The 18,577-nt window shown below is 35.2% G+C and overlaps 1 protein-coding gene across 1 annotated transcript in view; it reads right to left on the minus strand.

Moving 5' to 3' along the window:
- Nucleotides 1–18,577, minus strand: part of LOC128701517 (intermembrane lipid transfer protein VPS13A-like) — a 146,394-nt gene that overhangs the window by 25,261 nt on the left and 102,556 nt on the right. The window contains exons 39-42 of the mRNA XM_070101533.1: nt 17,184–17,291; nt 9,659–9,760; nt 8,042–8,203; nt 7,666–7,786 (exon numbers count right to left, since the gene is read on the minus strand). Of these exons, the coding sequence (XP_069957634.1) occupies nt 7,666–7,786; nt 8,042–8,203; nt 9,659–9,760; nt 17,184–17,291 (493 nt within the window). The remainder of the gene's footprint in view (nt 1–7,665; nt 7,787–8,041; nt 8,204–9,658; nt 9,761–17,183; nt 17,292–18,577) is intronic.

Genomic DNA, 18,577 nt, shown 5'->3' on the forward strand with positions numbered 1-18,577 from the left:
ACAACTACTTTCAAGCATGCCTTGGTAACAGATAACAGGTGTGAAGTCATAAATGACACTTCAACTAACCCACCAATTTATTTAGGTGTCCCTCAAAGGTAAATCCTGTTCCCTCTTCCTTTCCTCCTATACCAATGCCCTATTGAATACTGAATGGCACCCAACATCTAAAACCTGTACTCTGCTGATGATAACCTCTATCTTATCAGATCCTGCCATGATCCTGACATTAAACACCATACTTAATGATCGACTTAAAAGCATTTACACCTGGATGGCAACCAATAAACTCACCCTTAATGTAGAAAATAAGCCTTCATAAGTTTTCCTTGTTATTACAGAAATGACTATATAGTACTTCAAGACTGCTAACACCTTCAACAAAGACTATACGTACTGTACTTTATACTCCTACTGATGTATGGTGATGACAATTAACTAAATGTACAACACATTAGTGATTAGATATCATGGTACCTCACAACTAACCCACAATCTGGAGGGGAAAACTTTAGAAAACATTTCAGTGGACTGTAAACTGTTCCAGTACACAGTAATGTGACAGACTCTTCACGTCATTTGTTAACACAGCCTCTGAGGCTGACAGTAGTGGGGGAACAATTATCCAGAATAATCACTAGTCCAGACATTCTGGATTTTTTTAACACGTTGGCTGTTTCCCACCAAGGGAGGGCGACCCGAAAAAGAAACACTTTCATCATCTGTCTTGCCAGAGGGGCACTAATACTACAGTTTAAAACTATAATATTCCTGTCCATCATTCTGATTATGTACTGATATTATTTCATAGTTTACTCACCATAATATTGCATAGTCCTTTTTATTCTTACACTATATAATGATTTTTAATATATTAAATATTTATTTCCTAACAGGCTAGATTATGAGCATAACTACTTTAGATAAAATCGTGGTAGAAATGCCCTCTGAAGGAGGGGTTGTTAATGTTGCAGTTTTATAACTGTAGTGTAAGCATGCCTCTGGCAAGACAGTGATGGAGTGAATGATGATGAAAGTTTTTCTTTTTCAGGCCACCCTGCCTTGGTGGGAAATGGCTGATGTGTTAATAAAAAAATAAATAATATAAACAATGTGCTAAAAGTATGTGAGAAATAAAAATTAAGCATTATTATGAGGAACATGAATAAATATTTTTATACATCATAATGCTCTTAATATAATCTATCAGTACAGAATAATCTGAGCATTGTGACTTTCCACTCTTGCGTGATGAATTTCTGATACAATATTACACTCACTCTGGCATTGCAGTATTTATTTTTTTTTAATTTTTGTATTATATAACATTTTACATCTGCATTGTTACAGAAACCCATGAGTGAGAATTTTTACTACTGAATTAATGCACATTATGATAGTGTTCGTAATGATTTGCTAAAGACAGTGAAAGTGAAATTACTTTCACTAAACTGAAATATTTTAAAATTATGCATATACATACTACCAAATAAAACATTACTGTACTGTGCATATATTGCCAAATAAAACATTATTGTGGTATTGAATTTTATTGTGTTTGCATTTGAAGAATATTTTATTATGTGTTCAGTGACAATAGGCTGATATTCCTGTTTATTCGGTCTCTGTCCAGATTTGAAACAAGTCAGTTTCTGATTATGTACTTTTATTAATCCATGCAAAAAACAGACATAATGAATAAGAACATAACATTAAAAAAAAGCTCTGAGGTCAGGCAAAAGTGAGAGGTGGTAGTGGTATGGGTTACCTGAAACTAGATATCCATCAGCACGTTCACCGGCACCACCAACATTGGCGCCACACCACCACATTCAGGGATAGAGGAAGAAAATATAGACTGAATACGTACCTTATGGTACAGTTATAAGCTTTGAGGCAAGACATGAGGGTAAGGGGGAGGAAGCATACATCCACCAATTCAAATGAATTCTAAGGTTTTTAACAAAAATATGTTTATTTTCTAGGGGTTATGGGATTTTTGTTGTAAAGGAACAGTATAAGCTAAATGCACTGAAATGAAAAAATTCATACTAATGGCACATTATACAAGAATTACCTGAGATTTGTATAACCCAAATTTATGCAATACCAGTACTGTAGTTTACTTCCTATATTTTTGGGGGGCTGGAGATTTAATACATGTTTAGACATGAAATTCATAAAAGAAAATCTAGAAAGAGTATGTTGTGTTTACAATAATTATAAATCATCATGAAAAATATATACACTAAAGTCAATTCTAAGGCAAAAACTATCTCAAACTCCCATCAAAAACAAATGAAAGATACTTGCGAGCAATTAATGTTAATCCGTGGGCTAGACATAAAAATAAAAATGATATAAGAAAAATGAGAACTTTTTAGAGTACCACACTGAGTGTGTGGCAAATAAAGTCTTTTGTAATGTGATAATAAAGAAATGAAATAATAATGAGAAAGGGGAGCGAGTTGTGCTTGACTACTGAGAAACAATCCTGATTATGAGATACATGTATACAAATTACCAACCAATCCACGCACATTCCAAAAAATTTTAAGAATACTATAGTATTCTTAAAATACTAGAATATTATAGTTCAAAAGGCCATTTGAATTGTTATGTCAGCACAAACCTGAATGCAGTATGATATGTCAGGAAAGTGCTTCACAAAGCAGACAGGAATCAGTCACAGAAAGTAAAATATAAGGATGAGAAGATGGCCCCACACAATTCCTGACACACAACATGAACTACCTCCCTGGTAGAAGGTGAAACTAATTATAAAAGTAAATATGGAATAAGATATGGATAAGCCACAGGAATCGTCCAGTAAGTAGTTACTTGAATTCAACTTTAATAAATACTGGTACAAGGTGATAAGGATAGGGTAGGGAAGTGAAGGAAGAAGAAAGAAAAAGGCCAATAATAGCTTATTACCTAAGGAGAAAGTAGTTGCCAGTGTGAGATAACAAAAACATGAACCAGGCATGGCACAATATGGACCTTATCAAAGGAAGCTTAAATGAACAAGATATCAGCAGCATTTATTATGTTGGCAAATATAAGAACAGTTTTTCAGGAATCCTAAAACTAGTCTGGTTGAAATGTACCACATGCTAGTGGCTTTTTTTTTTTGTGCCTAAACAATATTTCATTACATATAAAAATACGTTGTTGTATACTGCACAAAAGAAATAAATTTGTAATTGTAGTATTTGTATAATCTCAACAGGGATTCCTTCAGGATGTTATGCAACACACATAAGACTAACATTGATGTATGTAGCATCAGCTTGGAAACCACATCTTAAAACAAATGAAAGTATAGAGTGATAATTAAAAAAATATTATTGTGCAAAAATCATTTATATAAATTATTTATGATGGTGAATTAAAAACTGTGTGTGTTTAAGAAACAAAATAAAAAATAAATAATTGTTTTACCTTTATTTACAGGTATTTAAAACTGAAAATTACATGCATTTACAAGTTACACACAAAAGTTACATCAAAATAAAAACTCTGAATAATTGTAAAGCTTTATAAGACTTCAAAGAGTGAACTGATGAATAAAAAAAATTGCATTTTTATTTTGAGAAAGGACACATTATGGCAATCCAGGAAAGTGCACTCAGGTTCCATGAAAAACAAATAATGTGATAAAATCTTAAAAACATCTGATAGAGAGAAGGATTTTGAAATGATAAAAATTAATACAGAATCATATGCACTAGTTGCTAACTAAAGAAATGTTAGGTAAAAGGACACATATGCAATCAATGTGACCTTTTACTGTGGCAACGTTTCGCTCTTCAGAAGCAAAACGTTGCCACAATGAATTCTCACATTAGTTGTATCTGTCCTTTTAATTAACATTTTATTGGTAATTCTACCATTATTCCTAACTCTTAAGAAAGCTTTCACATACAGTGGTGCCTCGAATTTCGAACAGTTTCCAATTCAAACAATTATGTAAGTGTATTTTTGTAAGTGCTTTTGTAAGTGTATTTCTGGGGGTCTGAAACGGACTAATCTAATTTACATTATTCCTTATAGGAACAAATTTGTTCGGTAACAGCACTCGAACAACTTTCTGGAACGAATTTTGGCCGAAATTCAAGGTACCACTGTATATGGATAGAGATGCGTGGAGGAATTACCATAAAGTATTAACAACGCATCTTGAGCTTACACAGGAGTATGCAACCATCTTTCATGGCCAACAGTTATAGAAAAATAAACCATGTTATGCACAAACTAGAATGTGCAGCTGAGGTTTACAACTAACAGGTATAGAAACATTAACAAAACAAAAAAGTTTAAAGATATGCAAGAAAATAGATTACAGAATTAACAAATTTGAGATATGAAAAAACTGGAAAAATGCCAGCATTTGTCTTCACTGGAAAGATAGAAGAGATATGATAACCACCTATAAGTTCATGAGTGGCAATGAGAAATCAGAGAATAGTTTTGGAACTACCAAGAGAAGAAGCAAATGAAGACAATCTTAAATTGTGAAAAAAGCAGCTTTTTTATAAAAAGAATGGAGAAATTTGATAATCTGCATATTAATGGATGGGACTCTAATTTTTGTACACTGAATGGGACTAGAGAATATCATCTCCATTTTGGCACTTCTATTTTGAAGGTGGTTCTTATTCATTGTATCACTTTTCAGGCAGGTGTGGTAGTACTGTAGCACTACTGTGTTCTTTCAAAGTAACGTCTTCCAACACGAATATTGTCAATATTATAGGTTCTAGCCATCTAAAAAGATTAAGTAAAGCTGCATTTTTGCACATGGTTAAATCTTAACAAATTAAAACACACAAAAAGCCTCCTAAAGTCCCATGTGAGATTCGTCTGCCATTTTGAAAATCCAAGAGAGGAAATGTTACAAACTTATCTTCATGAAAATTTGGCTTAATCTTTTCCTAATATAATGTTTCAATGCTAATGGTAAAGCCACCACACTCACTTTACTTGACAGAATGCTAGAGAGTACTGAAAGTTCTTCAAGAACCTAACCTAAAAAGCTCTCTACAACGCAATGGATACAGATGCAAATACACTATAATGCAAGCATTTATTGATGTTTCACCCACACAGTGAGCTTTGTCAAGTCACAAACAGATCTACCTAGGGAGAGAGGATGTGTGCATATACATATGCACATAGTGATGTGAAGAATCATGTCACGATGACTCATCTGACTCTTCATAGCGCTATGTTTATTATATACGTACACACACACACACACACATATATATACATTATATATATGTTTATCCACTCTCTCTTGTTTGTGACTTTATAGAGCCCATTGTGTTGGTATTTTATACCAGTTCTTTCTACAACACTGTACATAAAACTGAATTTAAGAACTCTGAAAGGAACTGCAAAAAACTACAAATGTCAAAATCTTGAGGATACATAATTATGAAGACACTGTAATGATCGAACAGAACATTTGACTCTCCAGTGATATGTCAAGTCTTTAAATTAATAATAAAAGTTTATCAGTGACCATGATGATGATAATTCTGTACAGTAATTATTATGTTTGTCATAAAGGAGTCTCAAGGAATCCTTATAATCATGACAAAACATTTTTCCTATCGGTATAAATGTTATGTTTTAAGCATATGATCTACATGACAAAATTATGCTAAATTTAGTCATGTTACTTGTTACTTAGTACTCCAGCAAACTGGGGTAAATTTAGTCATGTTACTTGTTACTTAGTACTCCAGCAAACTGGGGCTATGTTTCTCAGATAATTATAATGTCCTGAAAGTCGCCAAGAAATAATAAGTTAAATTTCCTTAAAGTGCTGCAAGCAAGAGGGCAAGCGAAGGTAATAGATGCTATTTCAATTGTCTATTAGAGAAATGTAAGTGTCTGTTTTTCTAGTACATAATACTAATACCTACATCAAAATTATAAATAACTGGCATGCATGGCACAGATTTAATAGTTTGAAAGTAATATCAGTACAGTATACTGTGTATTAGAGCAATATAAGTGACTGATCTCCAAGAAAAAGCCTGACTGCTAGAGGATAGTTTACATCACATGGTTAACAGAGGACTGAGCCTCCATTACTCTCTTGAATGACTTACACAGGTTTATCATTTCAAATGAACAAAACTGACTTCAAATACTGGAATATTTTGACCAAGAATGCAAATGAATTTTACTTCCAAAAAGTACACAACTGTTACAAAATTATGTGAAATTTATTTTATACATTTCTTAAAGCCCCCAGTTATACAGCATTTATAGTTTCTTTTGTGGCCTATATTTGATTTTAAAGGACAATGTTTACTGTAGAAACTTTGAATTTTCTGTAAGAACACACGAACATGTTAATTAATGTCTTGACTACTGTTAAATTCTCTCTCTGCCAGTCAGTGCTACTGACTGCCATGATAAAAATTTCACTTATGCTTCATTATTGAGCCTGAATGAAATTGGATTAGCTTCAATGTTAATTCTGTTATGCTGATGACCAGGAGGTGGGGTAATGATCAGTTGTATTGTTAGTGATAATGCCAGCATTATATATATCCAAACAGATAAATATAAGTTTGGTTATTGATGGTAGTATTAATAACCAATTCTATATCCTGTTTAAAAAAAATTGATACTTGTGGGTTTTTTGATTAAATGAGGTTAATGTTAAATTTTTGCACAATTATTAGGTGATATCTATTTAGTTTACTGTTTATGGTTACGTTTTCAAGATTACCACCAAAGTTGGCTATGTTTTTATGTGATCTGTAGACAGCCTCTACTGTGATTGGGAACTTTTCAAGTTTTCTGGTTGTAAATCATGAGAATGTGTTTCCCAGGTTTATCATTTGTACACATGAAGATAATACATCTCATCTTATTACTGAAGTAAATTTTAATTTCACCTCCCTTTTGAGTAGGTCTGCAATTATGTTTGGCTGTGTAGCCAGATATATTATAATTGCCTATGGTATCATATTTTAGCCAGGTTTCTGTAAGAGTATAAAAGATAGGTTTCCAAATGAGTTTCAGAGATAAATGGTAAAGGTAAATATTAAGCACTATCAAGAGACAGAAGAGGTCTTCCATTCAGCAGTTGAAGCAAGGTCAGATTTTGCCATATAAATTTAGCATGAAATTTAATCAACAAATTCTTCATTAAATACTGTACCCATACACTCTAACTGTACCTTTAAATAATTAGATTTGTTTCAGTAACAAACTATGTAACTAATTCCCTGCCTAGAAAATAAGAAAGCTCCATCAGTATATAAGAATCAAGAAGTCAGAGTGTGAAGATACAAAGAAGTACATTAAATCATTTGAGTTTGCAAATGAACATTAACCCTTAAACGGTCCAGACAAATCGACGTTCAAATTCGTATTGCTACAAAAGTAGATCTACTTTTTTTAACATATTTTCATATGTAACAAAAAAAAATGTAGATAAGTTTTTTTCACGCGTTTTCAAATGTAAAACAAAAAAGAAGATCTACATTTTTTTATATACTTTCAGATGTTGAAAAAACGTATATATACGTTTAGACCATTTAGAAGAGGAATTATAGTGAGCTACATTAAACATCCACTCATGTGTCTTCATCTCTGTTAACTTAATTCTTGTAAATCAGTGAGAATGTCTCCTACCTGCAATTGGCTTGACGATCACACCAGATACACCAAGTACGACACCCATAACGAATGTTTGGCCAGCCCGGACAATGGTTAGTGGAAATGAGCTTTGCATTTCTAACCTGTATTCACGTTTCTGTTCAGAAATTTGAAAGAGCAACAATTAGCCAATACCTTAGAGGGAAATTATAAAGAAGGTATATAAGTGCTCTCAATGATAATACTACAAAAAGACAACTTTTGAGGAATTTCTAAATTCTGTATCCTCACCCATGTGTGCTGAGACAGCAGCCAACATGCCTGAGAGTAACAAACTAGTATGTATCTGCAAAAGTTAATCTTTTGGCAAAAAAAAAGTCACTTGATTGCCAAAAAATGTCTTATACTTTACCTTTCTATAATCTTGATCAAACGAGAGCAAAGCAATTGTGTTTCCAAGTGCTGAGGAGATACGATTAAGGCTATCAGCAGTACCTCCCACTACATGCCCCATTAAACTCTGTGCACCACGAGCAATTCCTTCTGCAAATTCGTCAGGTCCATCAATGATTCCCTATAAAAATATAAGAGTAAGAATTTTAACTACATAAATAATATTTATTAACTTAAAATATTTTTCAACATTTTTGTATGTTCCACATGAACTTCTTTTGTACTTCATGAATTTTTTGTAAATTTATTTCATAGAGTGGCTCAGGGAATATATAAATGGTGCATGAATATGTACATATTATAATTACTATTGTGTGTCATACCTATTTATGTATTTAATTTGTATATATCAGTTGAAATAAATCATCCCAAGCCCTGGGGTGGCTTACAGTTATTTTAAACAGGATAAGAATGTAATTTTAATTCATATTTTAGATTCACATCGGTAATGCATTTATTGCAAGAAAATATTTTGAAAAACAAGTGCAATAATTCTGCATGGGAATTAACTGTAATTTGGTTTCAAGTGCATAGTATGTTAGCATTAGAGGCGGGTACTGGAAGCACCGAGACGTGAAAGATAACAGTAGCATCCCCAGTGGGACTCTGTCAGGAATTGGAATGGTGTGTGAATACAGATAAGATGGAGTAAATAACACCTGAATGCACTGACTACTTGTATTAATAACAATGTTACATCTATACTGGATTTACCAAGTCATGTGAAAAGTGAATATGAGTGAAACATCATTAGTAAAGATATTCACTGCATCCAAATATAAACAGGTGGCACCTTAACCATTTTTGCAAATCTGACATACCTGGAGTTACCTTAAATCTCAACTTCAAAATTTTAGTCCTACTGTAGATAAGAGTGAGACACTGCATGTATAATACAGTAGTATACATCTACAAGTCTAATTAATTTTATTGTAACTTAATGAAGTTAGTTTAATATCTTTATTATGCACCCCATACCCCTCCTGTGGGCGGTAGTCAAAAGATTACAAAGGTACATAATGGGTCCAGGAACTGGACCCCAAAGTTATGATAGCTGAACTAGTTACAAAGGTAATGAACTCCAGGTAGATCTGGTCACAATCATGGCAAGTTACAAAGGTAATGAATCAGCCTCACTCCTATACATGGTTACAGTCATGAACAAATTACAAAGTAATGAGCCACTGATATGTCCACACCTGGTCACAATTGTAATGAGTTATAAATACAAATATTAAGTGGGTCATACACCCACACAAGTGTGCGCACACATGCACACACGAGGGCACACTCACAGACATATGCACACGAGCGTACAAATATATGCATACACACACACACACACACACACACACACACACACACACACACACACACACACACACACACACACACACACACACACACACACACACACATACATACACACACACACACACACACACATACACACACACACATGGTAATGCATTATTTACAGCTAGCAAAGTCAGGGTATTTCTCCAGAATGGTCTGTAATATACTACTATGGATAAAATACTTTGAAAATGGACAACTTATGAGAAAACTTTCTTACCAATGCTGGCTGGTATATCAGGTCTTTGACACCTTGTGAGAGGTCACGCAGTCTCTGGTATGGGTTGCCAAGAATATCTAACCCCAATACCAAAACATATACCTAATCAGAAAAACAAATTTATAAGCACAGTGCAATATATATACATGTATAGCCCGGACCATACAGTAATGATAATCACCACAATAAGAGTCTTATTTCTTTAACTGGAATATCTTGGTCATGAAGTTATTTCAATTCAGAGGGTTAATAAAATAATATTACAGATAGAAGTTTGGCACAAAAAATTAAATTAATAAGTTTTAATAAATTTTATTTAATATTCAGTGTATACGTACTTAAATATTTTGTAATTCCATTAAAAAGGGAGATGGGTCAGAGAAATGTTAGAAATCTAATTACTACAAGCATCATATCTAAGGTTGTTTCCACAACGTAAAAAAAAAAATAATGCCTCCCATTGTTGTAATAATACATTATTAAATTTACCACTCCATAACCAATGTCAAGTTTTAAGTAGCCTGTAAGCATTAGGATTAGTCTGCCCAAAATGCTCATGCATACTAGTGGCTTTTATTGTGTTTGACAGTATTTTATTAAATGTAAACTACACACTGTATACTGTACAATGAAATGAAAATTTTTATTTTTATCTGATTCTGATAAATTGATGGTAACAAGGTAGGGGCAAGAAGCCAGAGCTTCATCTCCACAGATACAACTATTGTATTACTATTATAGACACAGGAAAGTGTTAAACCCTCAGGGGTTATATGGCACCTGTGGAAAGAATTAATGGCAAGAAAGTAGACTGCAGAGAAACAAAAGGGTTTTAGGAAAGTTAGGGAAATTATAGGCCAATTAAACCATGAAACAGGTGGGGTTTGAACCCACAGAGAGTGAGTCGTAACACTCCAGGCCACCTGTTCTGTGGTTTGTTTACAATTGTGTTATTATGATTTCATAAGTCATGTAGACCAAGTATTAACATTGAAAAATATATTAAGTGAAAAATACAGTACTTAGAAATAGGTAAGGAATTTTTTGTCGCATTAATGTATTTAGAAAAGGTATATGATAGGGTAGATAGGGGAAAAAAGTGGCAGGTATTGCAAATGTTTGGAACAGGTGGTAGGATACTAAAAGCACTAAAGAGTGTTTATGAATTTAGAAGTAGATATGACAGTTCCAGTCAAGTGAATGATAAGAGGTGAAACCAGAACCTGGAGTTCAACTTCTGTAGGCACAGTTAAATACGGTGCTAACATTCATAACTTTCAACAGTGTCACATTTACAAGTTAATAAGTGTATGGTATTATAATTATCAATATTCATTGGAAATATTTGTAAATGAAAATAGACCATTACACTTACAATTTAATATGGATAATTTACAACTACTCCATGGGGAAGTGGAACAGAATTCTTCCTCCGTAAGCTATGCGTGTTGTAAGAGGCAACAAAAATGCCGGGAGCAATGGGCTAGTAACCCCTTCTCCTGTATATATTACTAAATTTAAAATGAGAAACTTCTGTTTTTCTTTTTGGGCCACCCTGCCTCAGTGGGATACGGCCGGTGTGTTGAAAGAAAGAAAGAATTTACAACTAGACCAATTTGTAATAGCTGAAATATAGTAAAATACAATACACTAATTATAAAAAGGCATAATAAAATATTATATTTATTACAGACAGGCACAGTAATTATTATTTATTATCACACTGGCCGATTCCCACCAAGGCAGGGTGGCCCGAAAAAGAAAAACTTTCACCATCATTCACTCCATCACTGTCTTGCCAGAAGGGTGCTTTACACTACAGTTTTTAAACTGCAACATTAACACCCCTCCTTCAGAGTGCAGGCAGTAATATGGTAACTTATAACTAGGGTTACTTCAATATTCTTTGAGACACTGAATGAGCAGTTCTGCCAGGGTTATGGTAGCAATATCTATAGTGTGGTACATTAACAATGCCTTAAAAATAAAGCAAGTGTAGAGCATGCAGAAATAAATGAGATAACACACTAATTATCCTTAGCTATGCTAGAAATCAATCACCAGTGAAGCACACTGAAAGAGTGAAGACAAAACTTTCAAGACTGCCAGGAATCTTGTGATGGTTCTCTCGCATGATGAGAAGGAGCCTAATATTTTTTAACAATGAGAGGGAATGTCAGATCCTGTTGTGATAGTCACAGGTTATTCAAGAAATGAATGTGCAGAGTGAATTTACAGGTTTTCCCTGAGCTATGAATAATAATATTTACAAAGAAGGGCCTTCAGCTCAACTAAACTTTGAGGTTATACACTACTGACTTCTGAATTAAATTGTCTTCTCTTGCTACAGATGTCAGCTGGACAGATGTACACAATCTCCACAACAGTGATTATTTCCTGATTTTAGCACCTCCTACCCCTACACCCATCTCCATTGCTGCTCTTGGTGGCAAACTGAGGATGCAGATGAGGAACCTTACAACACTTAGACCTTTCAGCACTTGTTTTCCTCTTACACTTCTTCAATCAGATCTGGTTTAAAGGAAGTTTACCTCTTTACTGAAAGACTGCAGTAGTCCTCTTTATTTGAAAATCCAGTGCATCAGGGTGTGACCTGTCTCATTGCAGCTCAATTTCCAATAAAATATGTGGCACTGTATTTGAAGACCAGGAATTATCTGTTTACCTAACAGTCTGGCTATACGTAAGTAGTTTCACACCAACGTTTGGAGATCAATATCTTCATAATGCCTATGCTGAATATTAACCAGTTACAGTCTTTTTTTTCAGCTTACAGAAACTTTGTGATATTGACAAATGACATTATATCTTATCCCAAGCTCATGTTTTGGGGGGGTTCAAGGCCTATTACCACTTTGCATAAAGATGTTTTTGATGAGTCACTGTTGTGTTCAGGTCAATTACAGCTTCTCCTCCAACATCATTCAAGAGAAAAAGAGTATCGTAAAAAGAGGTGTACTCTACTTAGCACTACTTTGTTTCTAAGTGCCATCAACGGACTCACCTCAGTTCTCCCTCATGGAATTTGGTCTTTCCTATAGTGTGTGCTTAAGCTGGCACAGACAGTCACCTGGTGGCCATCTCACTAATAACAGCTATTGACTCCATTTTCATTTGGGCCACATCACACCACTTCAAGTTTTCTCTGTCCAAAATGAGCTCTATTACTTTCCCGATGCAGTTGTTATGAACAGCCGTGACTTCCCACATGAAGAAGCAACTGAAAATTGTATAAAAACTGTGTGCAATATGGCTAACGAGAAACTTAAATACCAAATAAATACTCTATATGGTAAATAAAAGCAGCTTACAGAAGAGGCAAACCACAGAAGATGCCAATTAGCCAATGAAACTCAAATTTTTCAACAACACAATAACAAAGACTTCATCAAGGCAGCTGTTACATAAGAAAGTTATATATATGTGTAAATGAGTGCCTCACAAAGTGCTATACTGTACAAGCTATGACAATCATATAAACAAAATATTAAATCAACAACTGTTATATTAAAGATGGTAAAATAATCACAAGAGCAAACAACAAAAAATCAGCCATTGTTATACAGGTTGGCCATCACTAATCCAGCATCATTGGGACCTGTAGTGTGCCGGATTAGTGAGTTTGCTGGATTACAGAGTGGTTAGGTTAGAATACACTTAATTAACCTATCAATAGAGACACTTTCTACTACATCTTCCTCATTTTCATCACTGCTTTCTCCTCCACTGGCTTGCTGCTGTGGATTTACAACCATCTGCACAATTTCTGAGTCAGTATAATGATGAAATTGGAATTAGTATAATGACTTCAGTCAGTATAATGATGAAATTTGAAATTATGCTAGCCAAAATTAGTGCCAGATTACTGATGGAACTGGATAACCGAATGCCGGATTAGTGATGGCCGACCTGTATTATAAATGGCAAAGTAATGGTAAAAAGTGTCAATAGTACTGAAGGCAAGAAATCACTAGTGAGAGTGAACTAAAATTCTTTACTACTGATAGTAATCTAAGCTACTAAATAATTTAATGAATAATTCACTCCCACATTCAATCTTCCATACAACGTGCCTATTGAATTCACCACCCTGTAGATTGTGTTAGCGTGACCAAGTAGAACTGCGCTTATTCTTTAATGTCTCAACAACATTACAGCAACCTTAGAAATAAGTATTTTGCTATACGGTAAACCCTTGATATAACCAATTCTGGAAGTGTGTGACAAAATCTTCTGGCTCACTCAATTTACAAACAACGAATAAAGTCTGCTGGTTACAGAATTATCTGTTATTATTATGTTTATGACAAAACAATATCATCTCTATCGCCCACAATCACCATTACTGGCCATCTACTTCCTGCTATTAGTCCATTAAATAGAGGGTTTGCTATTGCCATGACTATCATAAAAGTAGCCCTTGTTATAAGTATTTACTAAATTAATTTGCAAGCTAAACAAACTTTTGTGAATCATAATTATTATCACCTGTTCATATACTCCTTAACATAATAGAAATACCATAAAATAAAAAAATAATACTTACAGATTCAAAGAGCACAAGCTATGTACTTTTTTTTTAATGCAGACTTTCTCCAGATGCATTATCTCAGAATTTATGCATGGAAAATACTCAAAAGAACAGGTCTCTAATCTACATAATAAAACTACATGCTCTTGGGAGATTCTGAAGAGAAGTTGCAGAGATTGGTGGATGAATTTGGTAGGGTGTGCAAAAGAAGAAAATTAAAAGTGAATACAGGAAAGAGTAAGGTTATGAGGATAACAAAAATATTAGGTGATGAAAGATTGGATATCAGATTGGAGAGAGAGAGTATGGAGGAGGTGAATGTATTCAGATATTTGGGAGTGTACGTGTCAGTGGATGGGTCTATGAAAGATGAGGTGAATCATAGAATTGATGAGGGGAAAAGGGTGAGTGGTGCACTTAGGAGTCTGTGGAGACAAAGAACTTTGTCCTTGGAGGCAAAGAGGGGAATGTATGAGAGTATAGTTTTACCAACGCTCTTATATGGGTGTGAAGCATGGGTGATGAATGTTGCAGCGAGGAGAAGGCTGGAGGCAGTGGAGATGTCATGTCTGAGGGCAATGTGTGGTGTGAATATAATGCAGAGAATTCGTAGTTTGGAAGTTAGGAGGAGGTGCGGGATTACCAAAACTGTTGTCCAGAGGGCTGAGGAAGGGTTGTTGAGGTGGTTCAGACATGTAGAGAGAATGGAACAAGACAGAATGACTTCAAGAGTGTATCAGTCTGTAGTGGAAGGAAGGCGGGGTAGGGGTCGGCCTAGGAAAGGTTGGAGGGAGGGGGTAAAGGAGGTTTTGTGTGCGAGGGGCTTGGACTTCCAGCAGGCGTGCGTGAGCGTGTTTGATAGGAGTGAATGGAGACGAATGGTTTTTAATACTTGACGTGCTGTTGGAGTGTGAGCAAAGTAACATTTATGAAGGGGTTCAGGGAAACCGGCAGGCTGGACTTGAGTCCTGGAGATGGGAAGTACAGTGCCTGCACTCTGAAGGAGGGGTGTTAATGTTGCAGTTTAAAAACTGTAGTGTAAAGCACCCTTCTGGCAAGACAGTGATGGAGTGAATGATGGTGAAAGTTTTTCTTTTTCGGGCCACCCTGCCTTGGTGGGAATCGGCCAGTGTGTTAATAAAAAAAAAAACTACATGCTAGAATGATAAGAGAAAGGAGGAAGTGTTGAGTGGTGAATAAACCCAATGAAGAGCATGGTGCCACAGACAGTCAGAGAACATTATGGGTGCCACAGATAGTCAGAGAACACTATGGATACCACAGACAGTCAGAGAATACTATGGGTACCACAGACACAGTCAGAGAACACTGTATCAACATCTGAGGTTTACAACTCTGCCAACTTTCTTTTTCAACACATTGGCCGTCTCCCACCGAGGAAGGGTGACCCCAAAAAAGAAACACTTTCACTATCATTCACACATATCACCATTTCTGCAGAGATGCACAGATATGACAGTTCAGGTGTCACTCGAAGCAGCAAATATCTCAAATTCTTTTAAAGTGCAGGCATCGTACTTCCCACCTCCAGGACTCAGGTCCGGCTAACTAGTTTCTCTGAATCCCTTCACAAAATATTCCCCTGCTCACACTCCAACAGCTTCTTTCTTTCAACATATGTTACATAAGAAATATGACTGGAATTAAAATACAGTCGTCACGAGAGACCTACATAAGATCTTGTTGAAAGTGCTTAATCCATCAGGCTGGGATACATTCAAGAGCTTTGTTTATTCACAACAAACCTCTGGCTGAAATGTGCACTGAAAAACAATGGGAAAACATATTTCAATGAATGAAGATACAGCGGTACCCCGAGTTTCAGCCATAATTCGTTACAGAAGGCTGTTCGAGTGCCATTACCGAACGAATTTGTTCCCACAAGGAATAATGTAAATTAGATTAGTCCATTTCAAACCCCCAAAAATACACTTACAATAATACACTTACATAAATGTTCAAGTTGGGAGCTGTACGAAACTCGGGGTACCACTGTACTTACGTTTTCCAGGAATCGAACCCCTTTATTAAATTTCTTGATCTAGTGTTATTGATAATTCTAATTTCACAATAGGTTTTCTTCTTTTTATTTTTAGTAAGCTATACAGGAAAAGAGGTTACTAGCCCACTGCTTCTGGCATTTTAGTTGACTTTTACAAGACTCATGGCTTATGAAGGAAAAATTCTTATTCTATGTCCCCATGGATATGAAAGGCAAAATAATAAGAACAGGAACTATTAATAAAAAATCAAAGAAAACTCTAGGTGAGTGTCTATACATAAACCTGTACATTCATGTGTAGTGTGACCTAAGTGTAAGTAAAAGTAGCAAGATATACCTTGTGTGTTTATGAGACACAAAAAAGACACCAGCCCTCCTATCATCATGTAAAACAAATACGTACAGGTTTCTGTCTTACACTAATTTGGCAGGACAGTAGTACCTTCCTGGGTGGTTGCTGTCTATCATCCTACGTTGAAAGATAGGACTGAATGGAGATGAATGGTTTTTGGGATTTGACGAGGTGCTGGAGTGTGAGCAGGGTAATATTTTGTGTAAAATTACTATACAAAAACAATACTGTACTCTACATGCACTGAATATGAATTACAATAATTACATATTAAACAAAAATTTGTTTTGGCTACACTACATATATTCAACCTATCCTCATTTTACTACATTATTTTCTGTGAAATTTTCAACATCAATTTAATGTTTCATCTAAATTTACAGAGGTTATTTTTTTATTCCTAGTTAGGATGGATTAGGCACATAAAGGCAAATTAAAGGAAAAAAAAAAGTCACAGCACATTCGACGATGATATGACTATATTTAACAAAGAAATGTTTAAATTTGTATAATTACTGCTCATAGTGTGAGAATGGATTGAAATATTACAACATGCTGGTTTATACTATTGACCAAATAGATATGCAAGACATATTACCTGCTGTACTAGTTGATACTTGGCATGGTCTACAAAGTCCACTACCAACTTATCCCATGGTATTGATTGTCTCTCGTAATGTCCAATTCTGATCGAGACGTTCTTCATCTGTTGACAAAATTATGGATCATATTTATTAGTTAAAAAAATAGCCAGTGATCGAATAAATGATAGTGAATGTATTTTCGTCGAGCTGCCCTGCCTTTGTGGGCGATGGCCATGGAGGTAAAACAAAAAATAACCATTTTTGTTGTTAATTGTTAGTTACATTTGCTGAATATAATTTTTTTTTTTCAACAAGTCAGCCATCTCCCACCGAGGCAGGGTGACCCAAAAAGAAAGAAAATCCTCAAAAAGAAAATACTTTCATCATCATTCAACACTTTCACCACACTCACACATTATCACTGCTTTTGCAGAGGTGCTCAGAATACAACAGTTTAGAAGCATATACGTATAAAGATACACAACATATCCCTCCAAACTGCTAATATAAATATAAATATAATATAAATATGTATATTATAAAATATATAACAAAAGGTCTAACTTTAATATTCTCATATTTCCAAATGCACATATTATATTAAAGCAACGGGAAGAATCTGATACAATTCAACACAGTATTTGTAAAATAGTTAGGAATAAAACCTTTGTTAGTTTTGATTTTTCATTCAAAAAGAGAATCTAACAAAAATTACATTAAACCGAAAATATTCTATGTATCAACTAAGAACAGATGCAAGATAAACCTTCTGACTGGTTATTACTCCATGATTACAGGATTATATACTATATGTAAATAGCACCCATATTGCTGGCTATTTAGTGAGTTACAGACAAGCAATATATATAAAAGGAGTAAGCAATGTGGTGAGCTGTGCGATGAGTTGTGTGGTGAGTTGTGTGGCAAGCAGTGTGGTAAGCAATATGATGAGCTGTGTGGTGAGCTGTGTGGTAAGCAGTGTGGTGAGCTGTGTGATGAGCTGTGTGGTAAGCTGTGTGGTGAGCTGTGTGGTGAGCTGTGTGGTGAGCTGTGTGGTAAGCAGTGTGGTGAGCTGTGTGATGAGCTGTGTGGTAAGCAGTGTGGTGAGCTGTGTGATGAGCTGTGTGGTGAGCTGTGTGGTAAGCAGTGTGGTGAGCTGTGTGGTGAGCTGTGTGGTGAGCTGTGTGGTAAGCAGTGCGGTGAGCTGTGTAGTAAGCAGTGTGGTGAGCTGTGTGGTGAGCTGTGTGGTGAGCAGTGTGGTGAGTGGTGTGGTAAGCTGTGGTGAGCTGTGTGGTAAGCTGTGTGGTGAGCTGTGTGGTGAAAAGTGTGATGAGCTGTGAGGTGAGCAGTGTGGTGAGCTGTGTGGTGAGCTGTGTGGTGAGCTGTGTGATGAGCTGTGTGGTGGACA

Source organism: Cherax quadricarinatus, chromosome 78 (genome assembly GCF_038502225.1).
Source record: "Cherax quadricarinatus isolate ZL_2023a chromosome 78, ASM3850222v1, whole genome shotgun sequence".
Taxonomy (NCBI): domain Eukaryota; kingdom Metazoa; phylum Arthropoda; class Malacostraca; order Decapoda; family Parastacidae; genus Cherax; species Cherax quadricarinatus.